The following is an 18,430-nucleotide window of genomic DNA, read 5'->3' as shown; positions in this document are numbered from 1 at the left end:
AAGAAAATAAATAACATGTAATTGTTCAATAATGCGTAATTGTTTAATAATTCAATGTGTTGTGTTTAAAAATAAAAATATCTGATGATATAAAATGTGTAGGGTTTATATTACTTTTACAAATAAAAATATATGATAATAAACAAATCTAAACTAACAAATGTCAAATCATATTTTTCGCCGAGATGGCCAGTAACGTTATTGTGTATTCTACGTAACGATGCAGTTTTACGTTATTACGTAATGTCGTCACAACGTCATTTAGCAACTTTTAGCAACAAATCGACCTGCCTCTAGCAACTTCCCCTGAAAATTTGTTGGCAAAATTGCGCCTTCCCGCCTACGTTCTATATGGAACACGATCTACTCACGACATACCGCTGTCAGGCCGACGTCGGCGAGATGTACAGTATATGTGAGTAATAGAACTACTCCCCAACAATGGTTTTGGACCTAAAAGCAACTGGGAGCTAATGCTAGTGTAATGTTCACTCCAGGTCAGCAGGTGGCGTTGTGTACTGTTTTGACCACTATAAGTACATGTTTATGCAGTAGAAGAAGAGACCCCCATCATAACAAATTATCGTGTGACGTGGCTAGTCGGGGGTTTTGTAGCTAGACCTTGCAAGACTATTACACGAAGTCTGGCATAAAATGGGTTAGTAACGTAAATAGATGGCATTCTTTATCAAAACCATGTGGCTTCTTTCTTAGACATTTGTCTATCACCTAGAAGACTGGTGAGCAATGACTTTAGCATAGGAAGCTAACAGCTAAGTTAAGGGAAAGTGCAACAATGTCTAGCCATTGATGTGCTGTCACTGATGTTTTTTGGACACAGTTACGTTTGGCTCAGACAACTGTTATCTTGGCTAAACAATAACTGAAAGTCTGAGTATCAGTCTCTATTCTCTGTAATTTAGTTTATCTAGGTAGCTAGATTTAATCTGCAAGAATAGCCTGTCACTGGACTTCTCTTGCCCCAGGTTGCGACCGGACTGAATTTAAGTAACGCCTGGGGCAATGTGAACTTCTACTGTACATCCCACTTGTTTTGACTTATTGATTGGATATAAATTATTTTAAAAACTGTTTATGGTTTCAATTAAACATTACACAATAAATTCGTATTGTCTTTTCATCCAATAACAACAGGTATGTGTTAAGTTAAGATGTCAGACAGCAAAGCCCCTGGTGACCCTGCTGGGAGTTCAGAGGTCGCAGAGACAGAGGCCCCACCACTGCAGACCTCCACTGTGACGCCACCAGACAGTGCTCCACAGACACTACCTGGAGAGAGCACCACACATAACTCCACAGATGTCCCCCCAACCAGGAACGCAAGGAAAACCAGGAAGAGACCAGATCCAAAACCTCCAGTTGAAGTCCACAAGACTCAGGAGGAGAAACCTAAAGTAGATGGAGAGACAGCCAAGGTAAGACATGCATGCATACAGCAGAGTGAAAGATTCAACAAGCTTAGCTTCTAACCTTGGGGCCTGGATATGGTTTAGTTTTTTTTTTTTATAGCTGTATAGGGTACAAACGATAGTCAGGTACAAATGTTTTCTATGTCCCTCTATCTCTCTCTCCTCCAGACATCCATTGAGTCAACAGTAGTCCAGGGAGGATGGGGCTACTGGGGGAGCTGGGGAAAGTCCATCATGTCAACGGCCTCGGCCACTGTGGCCACTGTAGGTGAGGAGAACCAAAAATGGTGTTTTCTGTTTGTGGCCATTTTGTGTTCTCATTATGGTGTTATGTTAAACAATATGTGTGCCCTTTCAGTGAGCATATGTAAACTTTAAAACATCTAAAAATACATTTTATTATGTTTGTTTCATTCTAAGGTCAAGGGATCACCCAGGCTATTGAGAAGGCAGAGACTTCTCTGGGAATCCCCAGCCCCACAGAGCTGTCTGCACAGATTGGAGAGGAGGACAAACAAGAGGGTAATGATGGCATACACTGGTCATCAACATGATCAACACATGAGTCATCACTCTAGATTTAGCATCAGCTGTGATAAGCCTTAGTATATTTAGGATGCGTTTGTTGTGGAGATGTAAAGTGCTTCACTGTTGTAGCTATGCACGTTAGGTTGATGTCTGAGATCTACAGTGTGGTCTGAAATTATTGACACCCTTGATTAAGATGTGCAAAAATGACTAAAATATTATATAGTTATAATGTATGCTAAAATTTTTTTGTAAATATATAACTGTATACTAATACAATTTCTCAGAAAGAGATTTTGACCTCTAACAAAGTTAGAGGTCAAAATTGACATCCCTGTTTTCAATACCCTTCAATAGCTCACCTTGCGAGGATAGCCTGAGCCTTTTTCTTAAATGTTTCATGAGTTGGAGAACGCATTGGGAGGGATCTTTGACCATCCCTCCATATAGAATCCTTTTAGATCCTTGATATCCTTTGACTGCGCTTATGCTCTGCCCTCTTCAATTCAATCCACAGGTTTTCAATGGGTTTCAAGTCTGGAAACTGAGATGGCCATTGCAAAACGTAGATTTTTGTGGCCAATTAACAATTTCTTTGTGGATTTTGGTGTGCTTAGGGTTATTGTCTTGCTGGAAGATCCACTTGCGACCAAGTTTCAGCCTCATTGCAGAGGCAACCAGGACATTTTATCCAAGACAATAACCCCAAGCACACATCAAAATCCAAAAAGAAATTGTTATTTGGCCAGAAAATCAACATTTGACTGTCCATCTCAGTCTCTGGACTTGAAACCCATTGAAAACCTGTGGTTTGAACTGAAGAATGTAGTCCATAAGCACAGACGAAAGATATCAAGGATCTGTAAGGATTCTGTATGTAGAAATGGTTTAAGATCCCTCCCAATGTGTTCTCCAACTTATGAAACGTTTAAAAAAAAAAAGGCTCAGTGCCGTTACCCTCGAAAGATGAGGTATTGAAAACAGGAGTGTCGATAATTTTGACCCATAACCTTTTGAGAAGAAAAAAAGTATTACTTCTTAAACATAATCTGTTCCTCTGAGCAATTGTATTAGTATCAAATAATATAATTTCAGCAACAACAAAAAATGCAAAGAGTATAGCTGAGTATTTGAATTATTTACTTTTTACATACTTTTTCCTCATCTTTATTAAGGGTGTCAATTATTTTGGACCTACTGTATTTTACTTCTAGGTGAACCCAGTAATGAGACTGATAAAGGGGAAGGAGATGGGGCATTGGCTATGGGAAGCGCCATTGGAATGTTCTCATCCCTCAGCAGTGTTGTTCAAAGCACCGTAAGAAACAATGCTTCTTTGCTTTTTTTTGGCGATTACCATCATATGTTGTTTGTGGGCAAAAGTGACTTGGTTACTGACTAAATGTATATCTATATTTCAGGGGAAAACTGTCCTAACAGGGGGTTTAGATGCCTTGGAGTTCATAGGCAAGAAGACCATGGATGTCATAGCAGAGGGAGATCCAGGGTACAAGAAAACAAAGGGTCTGATGAACAGGACTAACACTCTTTCTCAGGTGAATATTGTTGAATGGATGTCAGAGAAGCCACCCCCAGTGTTGGGCTTACACCTTATTGGTGTTGGAAAGATTGTATTCAAGGTTTTTGTTTTGGCTAAAGGTCTTACGGGAGGCCAAGGAGAGAGAGGAGCAGGAAACAGCCAAGGAGATGTCCTCCGACACAGAAAATAAGGCCCATTACGGAATGCTGTTCGATGAATTCCAGGGCCTATCCCACCTGGAAGCTCTGGAAATTCTCTCCAGGGAGAGTGAGTCAAAGGTAATAATGAGCAAGTTCCACATTTTACTTTGTACAAAGAAACAAGTAAACAGCCTCTCAAAACATGATTGATTGTACACCCTGCACAGCCTACCATTGAAATCAGTACAACTTTTTGCTCGCTATACTTTGCACACTTGTAAAGAGAGCACCTACAACCATTGCAACCTCTTGAGATATAAAAATAGATCCATGCCACTTTAAAATCCTCCTGGCTCCTTTTAGTAGATCCTATCTATGACTGAATCAGTTGTCTGTTGTGTGGTGTAGGTAAAGTCTGTTCTGACCACTCTGTCTGGAGAGGAGCTGGACCAACTTAAAGAGGACCTGGAGCTCATAAAGGAACCCTTCTCTCTGGTGGAGTTTGATGAGGAGGAGGTGAACGAAAAGAAAGGTAGCCTATCGTCACAGAACTGCCACACAAAGTCTACTATCACAATGTTACATTTACATTCTTTTAGTACTCACAACAGAAACAAAATACTTTTGGTGTGTGCTTTTCTTCTGTGGGTGATAAGCCAACTGAAAAACATCCAATGTGTTATCTTGTTTCTTTGATAATACAATGAATAAAATCAATACATTTTGTTTATTCATATTTATTTTCAGATGAAGATGGCTCTGAGTTTCTGAGGGAATTAACAGGGGCCCTGGATGGACTACACATATCCACAAAAGCTGACAAACTTGGCAAGGTTGGCACAATACATTTCTCTTGATTTCATTTAAAGCCAGAGATCTTTCTGTCTCATGCTAGTGGTCCAATATTATAGCAGTGTTTGTTGCTATCTTCTGAAGAGTTTTGGTAGAACTGAGTTTTAAATGGACTGAGTTCACTACTCGTCTTTGCGTTTTCTGCGTATTTGCAGCAATTTTTAGATTCTATATGTTTCTGCATTCATTGCAATTCAGGCAACACCTCTTCTCCAGTTGATAGATCACTAATCTCTAACCTATTTTCTCTCTGCATACCCCTTATCAGGTGAGTAAGAATGCATGTGACCAGATTGCCCAAATGACCAAACTCATAAAGGAAGAAGGGAATGAAGAGGAAGTGGCAAAAACCTATACTGTTGAGGTATGGAGAAAAAAAAATGTGTATGAAGGTCATTATCTGACTGTGACTATTGGAATGGAGCTTTACTCCTTTCTGTTGTAACTACTGATGTGAGAGTTGTTGATTCCTCTCAGGATGTCCACTCGTTGGCCATCAGAAACCTGGCTGAGCTCACAGCCAGATCCATAGAGCAGTTCCACAAAGTGGCCGAGATGATCCTGTTCTGTACCAGCCAGGAGGTCACCACTCTGGAGCAGGCCAAAATCCTCTCGCAGTAAGTTCCTACACACCATCAGCCATCTACAGTGTTATATTACGAGTCATAGATACAGCCTTCAGAAAGTATTCACACCCCTTGACTTTTTCAGCCGGAATTTAAAATTGATATGTTGTCACTGGTCTACACACAGTATCCCATAATGTGAAATTATGTTTTTAGAATTTTTTACAAATGAATTAAACATTATCATCTGAAATGTCTTGTGCCAATAAGGATTCAACACCTTTTTTATGAAAAGCCTAAATAAGTTCAGGAGTTAAAATGTGCTTAACCAGTCACATAATAAGTTGCATGGACTCACTCGGTGTACAATAATAGTGTTTAACATGATTTTTAAATTACTACCTTATCTCTTTACCCCACACATACAATTATCTGTAAGGTCATCCAGTTGAGCAGTGAATTTCAAACCGATTCAACCACAAAGACCAGAGCGGTTAATTACACTTTGGATGGTGTATCAATACACCCAGTCACTACAAAGATAAAGGCATCCTTCCTAACTCAGTTGCCGGAGATGAAGGAAACCGCTCAGGGATTTCACCATGAGGCCAATGGTAACTTTAAAACAGTTAAAGAATATTATGGCTATGATGGGAGAAAGTTACTCCACAATACTAACCTAAATGACCGAGTGAAAAGAAGGAAACCTGTACAGAATAAAAATATTCCAAAAAAAGCATCCCGTTTGCAATAAGGCACTAAAGTAATACTGAAAAAAAACGTGACAAAGAAAGTAACTTTGTCCTGAATACACCGCTTGATGTTTGGGGCAAATCCAGTGTATCACTGAGAACCACTCTAAATATATTCAAACATGGTGGTGGCTGCATCATGTTATGGGTATGCTTGTCGTCAGCAAGGACTAGGGAGTTTTACATTTTTTTTAATGAAAGAACAGAATAGAGCTGAACACTGGCAAAATCCTAAAGGAAAACCTTGTTCAGTCTGCTTTCCAACAGACACTGGAAGACAAATTCACCTTTCAGCAGGACAATGGCCAAAAATACACTTCAGTTGCTGACCAAGATGACATTGAATGTTCCAGAGTTGCCTAGTTTTGACTTAAATCTGCTTGAAAATCTATGGCAAGACTTGCTGTCTAGCAATGATCAACAACCAACTTGACAGAAATGAATAATAATATATATACAGTGGGGAGAACAAGTATTTGATACACTGCCGATTTTGCAGGTCTTTCTACTTACAAAGCATGTAGAGGTCTGTCATTTTTATCATAGGTACACTTCAACTGTGAGAGATGGAATCTAAAACAAAAATCCAGAAATTCACATTGTATGATTTTTAAGTAATTAATTTGCATTTTATTGCATGACATAAGTATTTGATACATCAGAAAAGCAGAACTTAATATTTGATACAGAAACTTTTGTTTACAATTACAGAGAATCATACGTTTCCTGTAGTTCTTGACCAGGTTTGCACACACTGCAGCAGGGATTTTGGCCCACTCCTCCATAGAGACCTTCTCCAGATCCTTCAGGTTTCGGGGCTGTCGCTGGGCAATACGGACTTTCAGCTCCCTCCAAAGATTTTCTATTGGCTTCAGATCTGGAGACTGGCTAGGCCACTCCAGGACTTTGAGATGCTTCTTACGGAGCCACTCCTTAGTTGCCCTGGCTGTGTGTTTCGGGTCGTTGTCATGCTGAAAGACCCAGCCACGACCCATCTTCAATGCTCTTACTGAGGGAAGGAGGTTGTTGGCCAAGATCTCGCGATACATGGCCCCATCCATCCTCCCCTCAATACGGTGCAGTCGTCCTGTCCCCTTTGCAGAAAAGCATCCCCAAAGAATTATGTTTCCACCTCCATGCTTCACGGTTGGGATGGTGTTCTTGGGGTTGTACTCATCCTTCTTCTTCCTCCAAACACGGCGAGTGGAGTTTAGACCAAAAAGCTCTATTTTTGTCTCATCAGACCACATGACCTTCTCCCATTCCTCCTCTGGATCATCCAGATGGTCATTGGCAAACTTCAGACGGGCCTGGACATGCGCTGGCTTGAACAGGGGGGGACCTTGCGTGCGCTGCAGGATTTGAATCCATGACGGCGTAGTGTGTTACTAATGGTTTTCTTTGAGACTGTGGTCCCAGCTCTCTTCAGGTCATTGACCAGGTCCTGCCGTGTAGTTCTGGGCTGATCCCTCACCTTCCTCATGATCATTGATGCCCCACGAGGTGACATCTTGCATGGAGCCCCAGACCGAGGGTGATTGACCGTCATCTTGAACTTCTTCCATTTTCTAATAATTGCGCCAACAGTTGTTGCCTTCTCACCAAGCTGCTTGCCTATTGTCCTGTAGCCCATCCCAGCCTTGTGCAGGTCTACAATTTTATCCCTGATGTCCTTACACAGCTCTCTGGTCTTGGCCATTGTGGAGAGGTTGGAGTCTGTTTGATTGAGTGTGTGGACAGGTGTCTTTTATACAGGTAACGAGTTCAAACAGGTGCAGTTAATACAGGTAATGAGTGGAGAACAGGAGGGCTTCTTAAAGAAAAACTAACAGGTCTGTGAGAGCCGGAATTCTTACTGGTTGGTAGGTGATCAAATACTTATGTCATGCAATAAAATGCAAATTAATTACTTAAAAATCATACACTGTGATTTTCTGGATTTTTGTTTTAGATTCCACCTCTCACAGTTGAAGTGTACCTATGATACAAATTACAGACCTCTACATGCTTTGTAATCTCCAGTCCAAAATCAAATCTAGAGTCGGCTTTCTATTTCGCAACAAAGCCTCCTTCATTCACGCCGCCAAACTTACCCTAGTAAAACTGACTATCCTACCGATCCTCGACTTCGGCGATGTCATCTACAAAATAGCTTCCAATACTCTACTCAGCAAACTGGATGCAGTTTATCACAGTGCCATCCGTTTTGTTACTAAAGCACCTTATACGACCCACCACTGCGACCTGTATGCCCTAGTCGGCTGGCCCTCGCTACATGTTCGTCGTCAGACCCACTGGCTCCAGGTCATCTACAAGGCTATGCTAGGTAAAGTGCCGCCTTATCTCAGTTCACTGGTCACGATGGCTACACCCACCCGTAGCACGCGCTCCAGCAGGTGTATCTCACTGATCATCCCTAAAGCCAAAACCTCATTTGGCCGCCTTTCCTTCCAGTTCTCTGCTGCCTGTGACTGGAACGAATTGCAAAAATCTCTGAAGTTGGAGACTTTTATCTCCCTCAACAACTTTAAACATCTGCTGAAGTTGGAGACTTTTATCTCCCTCAACAACTTTAAACATCTGCTGAAGTTGGAGACTTTTATCTCCCTCAACAACTTTAAACATCTGCTATCTGAGCAGCTAACCGATCGCTGCAGCTGTACATAGTCCATCGGTATATAGCCCACCCAATTTACCTACCTCACCCCCATACTGTTTTTATTTATTTACTTTTCTGCTCTTTTGCACACCAGTATCTCTACTTGCACATGATCATCTGATGATTTATCACTCCAGTGTTAATCTGCTAAATTGTAATTATTCGATTTATTGCCTACCTCATGCCTTTTGCACACATTGTATATAGATTCTCTTTTTTTCTACCATGTCATTGACTTGTTTATTGTTTACTCCATGTGTAACTCTGTGTTGTCTGTTCACACTGCTATGCTTTATCTTGGCCAGGTCGCAGTTGCAAATGAGAACTTGTTCTCAACTAGCCTACCTGGTTAAATAAAGGTGAAATAAAATTTAAAAAAGTAGGAAAACCTGCAAAATCGGCAGTGTATCAAATACTTGTTCTCCCCACTGTATATATATATATATATATATATATATATATATATATATATATATATATATATATACTGCTCAAAAAAATAAAGGGAACACTTAAACAACACAATGTAACTCCAAGTCAATCACACTTCTGTGAAATCAAACTGTCCACTTAGGAAGCAACACTGATTGACAATAAATTTCACATGCTGTTGTGCAAATGGAATAGACAAAAGGTGGAAATTATAGGCAATTAGCAAGACACCCCCAATTAAGGAGTGGTTCTGCAGGTGGTGACCACAGACCACTTCTCAGTTCCTATGCTTCCTGGCTGATGTTTTGGTCACTTTTGAATGCTGGCGGTGCTTTCACTCTAGTGGTAGCATGAGACGGAGTCTACAACCTACACAAGTGGCTCAGGTAGTGCAGCTCATCCAGGATGGCACATCAATGCGAGCTGTGGCAAGAAGGTTTGCTGTGTCTGTCAGCGTAGTGTCCAGAGCATGGAGGCGCTACCAGGAGACAGGCCAGTACATCAGGAGATGTGGAGGAGGCCGTAGGAGGGCAACAACCCAGCAGCAGGACCGCTACCTCCGCCTTTGTGCAAGGAGGAGCACTGCCAGAGCCCTGCAAAATGACCTCCAGCAGGCCACAAATGTGCATGTGTCAGCATATGGTCTCACAAGGGGTCTGAGGATCTCATCTCGGTACCTAATGGCAGTCAGGCTACCTCTGGCGAGCACATGGAGGGCTGTGCGGCCCCACAAAGAAATGCCACCCCACACCATGACTGACCCACCGCCAAACCGGTCATGCTGGAGGATGTTGCAGGCAGCAGAACGTTCTCCACGGCGTCTCCAGACTCTGTCACGTCTGTCACATGTGCTCAGTGTGAACCTGCTTTCATCTGTGAAGAGCACAGGGCGCCAGTGGCGAATTTGCCAATCTTGGTGTTCTCTGGCAAATGCCAAACGTCCTGCACGGTGTTGGGCTGTAAGCACAACCCCCACCTGTGGACGTCGGGCCCTCATGGAGTCTGTTTCTGACCGTTTGAGCAGACACATGCACATTTGTGGCCTGCTGGAGGTCATTTTGCAGGGCTCTGGCAGTGCTCCTCCTTGCACAAAGGCGGAGGTAGCGGTCCTGCTGCTGGGTTGTTGCCCTCCTACGGCCTCCTCCACGTCTCCTGATGTACTGGCCTGTCTCCTGGTAGCGCCTCCATGCTCTGGACACTACGCTGACAGACACAGCAAACCTTCTTGCCACAGCTCGCATTGATGTGCCATCCTGGATGAGCTGCACTACCTGAGCCACTTGTGTGGGGTGTAGACTCCGTCTCATGCTACCACTAGAGTGCACCGCCAGCATTCAAAAGTGACCAAAAAATCAGCCAGGAAGCATAGGAACTGAGAAGTGGTCTGTGGTCACCACCTACCGAACCACTCCTTTATTGGGGGTGCCTTGCTAATTGCCTATAATTTCCACCTTTTGTCTATTCCATTTGCAAAACAGCATGTGAAATTTATTGTCAATCAGTGTTGCTTCCTAAGTGGACAGTTTGATTTCACAGAAGTGTGATTGACTTGGAGTTACATTGTGTTGTTTAAGTGTTCCCTTTATTTTTTTGAGCAGTGTATATATTTGTTTGTTTTTGATTTTTTTTTTTATCTCAAGCCCCCGTCCCCACAGGAGGCCTTTTGGTAGCCCGTCATTGTAAATAAGAATTTGTACTTAACTGACTTGCCTAGTTAAATCAAGGTCATAAAAATAAAAATATCCTAGTACGTGATTGTGCTCTAACTCAACATTTTGTTCTCCCCTTACAGAATAACAATTGTTTTGTGTAAAGAGATATCATTACTTTCCAAGAAGTTCACCTCCTGTTTAACTACAATAGGGGTAAGATGGTAATTCTTTACGAACCTATATCACAAAGTATATTTAGCCTATCACTTAGCTTACACTCTTCGAAGCTACAGTCACAGAACTCTGCTTCAGATGTTAATATTCAAGGTCTTGCACAACTTTTCATCATGGAACTTGTGTAATGCATCACTATGACAACTAATAAATGGTATTTTGTGTTTCACAAAGTAATCAACCTTATTTTAAAGCAGTGGTATTCAAAGTCTTGGTCATGGCCCCTATTGCGTCGCGGGGGAATTGGAGTGTGGTCCCCAAAACAAAAATAAATTAAGAGAAAAGTTTATTGTATGGGACAATATACAAATGTGTTTGGGAAAGATAAGTTGATTAATGAGATGAAAATGTAATTATTTGAAGATTACTGGTTTATTAAAAAAATTACAGTTTTTAAGGTTGTCCTCAGATTTGGGGAGGGGTGTGTGTGTCTTTCAGAGGGGTTGGGTAAAAAGTGGAAATTTCAGCTGGACCTTGTGTGCAATTGGCCAATGAAGTGATCTTAAACAAAAAATATGGTGGTGGATCTTGATTTTATGGGGCTATTTTGCTTCCACTGGTCTTGGGGCCCTTAAGGTCAATGGCATCATGAACTTGACCCAGTACCAGGACATTTTATACAAGACAATAACCCCAAGCACACATCAAAATCCACAAAGAAATGGTTAATTGGCCACAAAAATCAACATTTTTCAATGGCCATCTCATTCTCTGGACTTGAAACCCATTGAAAACCTGTTGGTTAAATTGAAGAGGGCAGAGCATAAGCACAGACGAAGGATATCAAGGATATGGAAGAATTATGTATGGAGAAATGGTCTAAGATCCCTCCCAATGTGTTCTCCAACTCAGAAAACATTTTAGAAAAAGGCTCAGTGCCGTTATCCTCGCAAGGTGCGGTATTGAAAACGATTGTCAATTTTGACCCGTACCTATTTGACAAAAACTTGTAAAACAAAATCTCTTTCTCGGAGCAATTGTATTAGTATAAAATAATGTAAAGTAAGAGTACCGATTGTTCTACTTTTTTGAGAAAGATAAGTTAAGAGATGAGAATTTTATTAATTGAAGGTTACTTGTTGATGTAAAAATCTAAAATATACAGATTTTAAGGTTGTAATCAAATTTGGGTAGGGGTGTGGTCCCCGAAATTATGGCATAAGTAATTGGGTCCCTGCTGAAAAAGTTTAAAAACCACTGCTTTAAAGAGCTTCAATCCATTAAAAAATTTGTTGCAGGGTGGTCGGTAACAAGTTGATGGAATCTTTCCATGCTGCAATGCTGACATTAACTAAAGTAATCTCCATTAGAATGATTAATTAGACCCATAGAGTAGTGTAAATCAGTCTGAATATGTGTATAAGATTCCTGGTTCACTGAGTCCAGAGACTAATAAGAGCAAAACATTTTGTTTTGCAGTCAAATAAAAAGGGAGATGTCCTCAATCCACTCATAACAGGAGTATTTTTGGAGGTTTGTATTATTGTGCATCGCTGCATATCACATAATTCTGTCTGAAACCTGAATATTGTGTGTGTGATTTACAAATGTGGTGCATTGTTTAAGTATCTAAAGTGTATATATGTATGTATCTCTTCTTTAGGCTTCCAACAGTGCATCATACATCCAGGATGCCTTCCAGCTCCTCATGCCTGTATTGGAGGTGTCCCACATTCAAAGGAGTGCTGACTCTACCCAACAGTGAACGTATCCCTCTCTCTGCTGTGCTAGCAAGGGACCCTGACAAACAAAAGCATTGACATGTCATTGCGGTTTTAAAAACATTTACTTCCTCAGCTGTCATTCATATTTAGTTTGAAGCCTAAACTAAATTGTCATGCCTCAGAAGAAATGCACCGTTGATAGTGTTTACTCGTCATGGGGTATTGTAATGCTTTTGCTGTTGTGTAGCACAGTAGATAGACCAATGCACATTATTTGAGGAGTCGAGCTGACGTGTTTGAATGACACTGACGTCTGCATTTCTCACGTGTCCATGTCTCTATTTAACAATTACTATGATTCAATTCATTATTCATAACACCAGGATTCAGGATAACCTCAAGTACTTAACCAAGTATACAGGCTTCTGTATTACAGATGAGTGTGATATTGCTTTGCCATACCTCCCTATTTATCTGCAAATGTAATGTTTGAACAGAATATGAATAATTGAATGAATGAACAACTATTTTAATTGTTTTAATGTGAAAAGTGGTAACTTGTGTCTTGGAACTATATCAGGTTTTCCTTGGACATTTGGAGCTACATAACCGTCAGGTATTTTATGCTTCTCAAATCAAAGTAATTTCTTAAACAAAAGCCTATTACAGCTTTGTATTGATTATTGTGGAATACCAAAGCCCAAGTGAAGATTTGCATAAATGTGACACTTTGTAAAGCATTGAGTTTGTTAAAACCTTTGCAAGCCAATGAACTCCAGGATAATTGGTTCTTTATTGTGCTGAAAACTTGTTGTACATGTGGTTTGTTGTCATGACCCCCATTGGCAACTATAAAGTTCAAAACTATAGATATGTAGCATGCTATAATAATGTAATTCATTTTTCTTGGGGGAAACGGCTGTATATGCTCCGTGCTCTTTAGCGACTACAATCAGACTATTTGGGTCAGAGCTTCAAGAGAGAGTGAAGGTGAGCTTTTTTCTTCTTCACTGCGCCTGCGTAAATGTTTCTATGACTTCCGATAGCAGCAAGTAAACCAACGTTAACCAGTGACGTTAGCTATCAAGTACTAGCAGTAGCCCCAGCAGAAGTACAAGATCATACGACGGATCAGGTAAACATTGTTATTTGTGGTTTATACGGTTCATAGTAGCTAGCCAATACCATAATGTGAGTCCAGCAGTTTACGTAAGTGGGTTGGCTAGCTGTCCTGCCGTTTTCCAGCTAACGTTAGCTTGTCATATTCATACGAACCAACGCTAGCAAACAGAACGTTAGTTAGCCATTTCGCTAGCTAGTCTAAACTAATTCGGCTAGCTACTGTTGACTGTTATGGAAGATTGCAGCGATGTGACAAGTTCGTAATTTGGATATCACCAAATGTGGGGGGTAAAATACAAAAAAATTAAAGATTGACGAGGTAGTTAACATTCATGTTAGCTAGCCACACTGCTAGCCACACTGGAGGTTAATGTTATCTACCGTGAACATACTATGTTTCCCCCTGTAACTGAGTTAGCTACCTAGCTTGTTCGTCATTTCATTGTTGCGAGCTAGCTAGTTAACCAAGTGTTTGTACAAGAAATGTTCATAATTTGCAGAAACCAAAGTGGAGTCGTTTATCCAGCCAAGCTCGCTTGCTCTTGAACTACCAGCTAGTTAGCATCCCTCATACCGCAGTGATGATATCCAGGCCAGTCAGGTTTTGATTTAAGCGCCCAGCCATGTAGTTAGCTACATGTGTTTGATGCTGCATCCAGCTACTGCACACAGTTTTAACTAGCTATCATTTTGCATTTAAAATGTAATGGTTGATTAGCTGAATGGCCTACATTAATTTAAACCTCTTGTTCCCAGAGTTTTTTCTTCTTCACCAGACTGCTCCCCGAAGGTGCTGCAGAATTATCGGTGTTTTCAGTCCCTTCCTCAACCTGCAAAAATGCCAGCCGCACTTGCAGATACCAGTCAGATTATCTGTGAGGTCTGGGCAAGCAATGTGGAGGAGGAAATGAGGAAAATCCGACAGATAATTCAAAGCTACAACTCCATTGCCATGGTAATCTATCGTGCCAAATATGCATATACACTATTTTCAATTTGTGCTTAGTAGGTCTGGGAAGGTTTTGATATTGCGTTAAAACATTTTATTTCGGTAATTTAATGATGTCCTCCTTGTTCCACCAGGACACAGAATTCCCCGGAGTAGTAGTTCGACCCATTGGCGAGTTTCGCAGCACAGTAGATTACCAGTACCAGCTCTTGAGGTGCAACGTGGACCTTCTGAAAATCATCCAATTGGGACTGTCGTTTATGAACGAGGACGGAGACTATCCTCCTGGAACAACAACATGGCAGTTTAATTTCAAATTTAATTTAACGTGGGTGTTATTCCTTACATCCTTTTTACAATACAGCATAGCCAGTGTTGAAATTAAAACTAGCATGCATATGCTTATTTGGGTAGGATTTGTTGCCTCATTAGAAGACTTGAGTAATAGTTTGTTTTGCTCCTTTCTGGAAAAAAAGACTGATGTTCTTTTGTAAACAGAGAGGATATGTACTCCCAGGACTCAATAGACCTACTCCAGAACTCTGGCCTCCAATTCAAAAAGCACGAGGAAGAGGGGATCGACACACTCTACTTTGCTGAGCTCCTGATGACATCTGGTTTAGTGCTGTGTGAAAATGTCAAGTGGCTCTCCTTTCACAGGTAGGGATGCTCGGAGAAATGTCAGTGGTCCTAGGCCCTAGTTTCTCCTGGTTACCAGGTTAAACTCTGGGCCCAAGTCATTAAAACTCACAACAGTGCCTCAATTGTCATTTGAGAAATGTTATGATCTACCTGCTGTTTTTCTCATTTGCAGCGGGTATGATTTTGGCTACCTGGTGAAGCTCTTAACGGACACTCGCCTACCTGAGGAGGAACATGAGTTCTTCCAGATCCTCAATCTCTTCTTCCCTGCAATCTATGACGTGAAATATCTGATGAAAAGCTGTAAGAACTTAAAGGTAAAGACACATTCCTGGTAACTTTCTTATTCATTCATGTTATGGTATTAGCAAAGCGAATGAAAGCACTGTTGGCTGTAAAGCAGTTTGAATTTGAGTATCATGCATGCCTACACTTTGTTGGCATGCTTAGCTTGATTAGCTAATGCAAGTCTTTGGGTCTCAGACAAGGTTACGCATCACACAAGCGTGGCTCACTGAACCGCCTCAGCTACACAAGCAATGGTGGTCTAATGGTAAAGAAATGTGACTGACATGAAATGTCAAGGCTGAGGTAGAGCATATGGCTCCAGTTGGCTGACTGTTACCTGTGTGTTTGTTCAGGGAGGACTCCAGGAGGTGGCTGACCAGCTGGAACTGAAGAGGGTTGGGAGACAGCACCAGGCCGGTTCCGATTCACTGCTCACAGGGATGGCATTCTTTAGGATGAAAGAGGTACCTATTCTATTCTTAATGTCTCCTATCTTCCATGACATTTTCAACATTGTGCTTACACCTGTCATGTCCTTTCAAATCAGTGGTCAGGAAGGAAATTAACCTTTTTAAGATTGACAGTCCCAGTTCAAGATGTAGAAACTAGCCTTGATGATGGGGACGTGCATCTTGGGAGAACCTGAGTTTGACAATGTTTCTGTTACTTGAAACTTCTGAAGTAAGTTGTCTTTTGCAGCTTTTCTTTGAAGACAACATTGATGATGCAAAGTATTGTGGGCGATTGTATGGATTGGGCTCTGGGTCCACTCAAAATCAGAACGGCATCTCAAGCTCTTCCCAAGAGGAAACTAACAACAAGCACTGACCGACCACGTGGAAGACTCACTTGTTTTATCCCATCCGGTAGATGTTTCTCTTCTCCCCTCACTCCCAGAAGAAAACATGAGATTAATTTCTGTATCGAACTTCACCAGCTGCAAAAAGGGCATTGGTTACCACAGACTCTCCTCTTGAAACCATTTTGTTCTGTCATAGTTGATTTTACTGCGTATTGTCACCATTCAAATTCCCTATTGTACCACCATTGAGCCTTTCTAGCACCCATCTCACAGGTCCAGTATTCGGAAACCTTTTATCTGTGTGTTACAGCATTGCAGTAACTACCATTATTTTAAAAGCATGGGACCAGCTCGTGTATTGTACTGCAAATGATAAGTGTAGCATTTAAGTGCTCAACAGCAATTCCCTGCACTCCTGCTTTTCATAACAGCAAACTTTATTTAGACCCAACTGTAACTCAAGCATCGGTAGGTATCGTTCCCAAATCATTTCAGTGTTGGATACATGCTTGTAGGGATTGTACATTAAAAAAAAGAAAAAAGTATGCTGGACAGGTATGTAAACTAAAATGTTAAATTTCACTGCAGCCAACCTGTTTTAGCATTTTTCCTTTCAGGAAGGAGATTTTTAGGTGGGTACCAGGTTGGTCTGAGTATGAACTTGTTACAGGGGCACACAGCAGTTCTGTGTAACATTTGCTTTTAATTTGTTCACCGCTCAGTTTAAACAGATGTTTTTGGTTGCTATTGTTTTTACAACATACATTGTTTGAAACAGTTGTATATTAAAACATTTTCTATTTTCAATGTGACATTTTTTTGTATTTTGTCATGTCTTAAGGCATGCCCCAAAATGTATTTCCTATATTTAGGCATGCCTTACTGAACCAATTGTGTCCCTGTTTTAAGGTTGAATTGGATTACGTAGTTGGGCTACATTCTGTCATTGTGCCTAGGCTAGCATACATTTCTTCTTCCCAGACCAAGCTTTAGCTGTTAAAAACGGACAGAGCAAGACCTGCATCTGATTTAAAAAGGGTCTAAGTTGTCTTGGACAGGTTCATTTCCACCCTGAGGTAGTTGGATCCTCTGCATAATTAAGGATTTTCCATGTATTCCTCCTTAACATGAGGGATACTCAGAGCGAGGTAATGTACACAGACTTGGGTGCCATTTGTTTTGTAAATATAGGGATCTAGGCCATTGCACATAAGTATCAAACAGCATTACTTCAATAATTTCATTCCAGACTAAAATGCTACACCTGATGAATCAGTACATCAATTTATTTCATATTTTTAGGGTGGTGTTCATACACCCAAATTTCATGTAAGTCAGATGTATTTTAGTGAAAAGGTTTACTGATATACAGTGCCTTTTGTGTCATGGGAACACTTTGCTTACCCAGTGCGCGGGACTTTTAAATCAAGTGCACCTACCGGCAACAGCTCAACACGATTTAAAAAGGAGTGCAAGCCTTTGTCGTTCGTTGGCTTTTTTACATAAATATTTGGTGATCGACTAGAAATGTCTTGAAGATCGACCAGTTGGCGACCACTGATCTAAGGAGATCTCTGAAGCTGCCATGCTACTCTTCTACCGTTAAAATACATTTTGTTTATATTTGATTATTTAACCATTATTTAACTAGGAAAGTCGGTTAAGAACAAATTCTTATTTACAATGACAGCTTCCTGCAGGGACGGGGATAAAAAACTATACAGTTGAAGTCAGAAGTTTACATACACTTAGGTTGGAGTCATTAAAACTCGTTTTTCAACCACTCCACAAATTTCTTGTTAACAAACTATAGTTTTGGCAAGTAGGTTAGGACATCTACTTTGTGCATGAAACAAGTCATTTTTCCAACAATTGTTTACAGAAAGATTATTTCACTTATAATTCCAGTGGGTCAGAAGTTTACATACACTAAGTTGACTGTGCCTTTAAACAGCTTGGAACATTCCAGAAAACGATGTCATGGCTTTAGAAGCTTCTGATAGGCTAATTGACATAATTTGAGTCAATTGGAGGTGTACCTGTGGATGTATTTAAAGGCCTACCTTCAAACTCAGTGCCTCTTTGCTTGACATCATGGGAAAATCAAAAGAAATCAGGTGAGACCTCAGAAAAATTGAAAAATTGTAGACCTCCACAAGTCTGGTTCATCCTTGGGAG

At 40.9% G+C, this 18,430-nt stretch overlaps 2 protein-coding genes across 5 annotated transcripts; both read left to right on the top strand.

Moving 5' to 3' along the window:
• The first annotated feature begins 254 nt into the window (after positions 1–254).
• On the top strand, positions 255–13,117 carry LOC139532083 (protein FAM114A2-like). Of its 4 annotated transcripts, none has more exons than XM_071329222.1 (14): positions 255–415; positions 1,156–1,436; positions 1,599–1,698; positions 1,851–1,952; positions 3,173–3,276; positions 3,380–3,514; positions 3,618–3,776; positions 4,047–4,170; positions 4,386–4,471; positions 4,759–4,854; positions 4,968–5,107; positions 10,692–10,764; positions 12,205–12,258; positions 12,389–13,117. In XM_071329222.1, exons 2-14 carry the CDS (start codon positions 1,173–1,175, stop codon positions 12,488–12,490), a joined length of 1,539 nt encoding a protein of 512 aa, XP_071185323.1. In that variant the 5' UTR covers positions 255–415; positions 1,156–1,172; the 3' UTR covers positions 12,491–13,117. The 4 variants fall into 4 exon arrangements, with proteins under 4 accessions (XP_071185323.1, XP_071185320.1, XP_071185337.1 ...); XM_071329219.1 differs by lacking the exon at positions 255–415 and adding an exon at positions 541–658; XM_071329229.1 differs by lacking the exon at positions 255–415 and adding an exon at positions 563–740.
• Positions 13,118–13,355: 238 nt separating this feature from the next.
• Positions 13,356–17,059, top strand: LOC139532101 (CCR4-NOT transcription complex subunit 8-like). Its single transcript, XM_071329249.1, has 7 exons — positions 13,356–13,584; positions 14,328–14,526; positions 14,655–14,848; positions 15,019–15,180; positions 15,335–15,479; positions 15,804–15,914; positions 16,150–17,059. Exons 2-7 carry the CDS (start codon positions 14,410–14,412, stop codon positions 16,276–16,278), a joined length of 858 nt encoding a protein of 285 aa, XP_071185350.1. The 5' UTR covers positions 13,356–13,584; positions 14,328–14,409; the 3' UTR covers positions 16,279–17,059.
• The last annotated feature ends 1,371 nt before the right edge of the window (positions 17,060–18,430 follow it).

Source organism: Salvelinus alpinus, chromosome 1, assembly GCF_045679555.1.
Source record: "Salvelinus alpinus chromosome 1, SLU_Salpinus.1, whole genome shotgun sequence".
Classification (NCBI taxonomy): Eukaryota; Metazoa; Chordata; class Actinopteri; order Salmoniformes; family Salmonidae; genus Salvelinus; species Salvelinus alpinus.
This window is presented reverse-complemented; position numbering and strand designations above follow the sequence as displayed.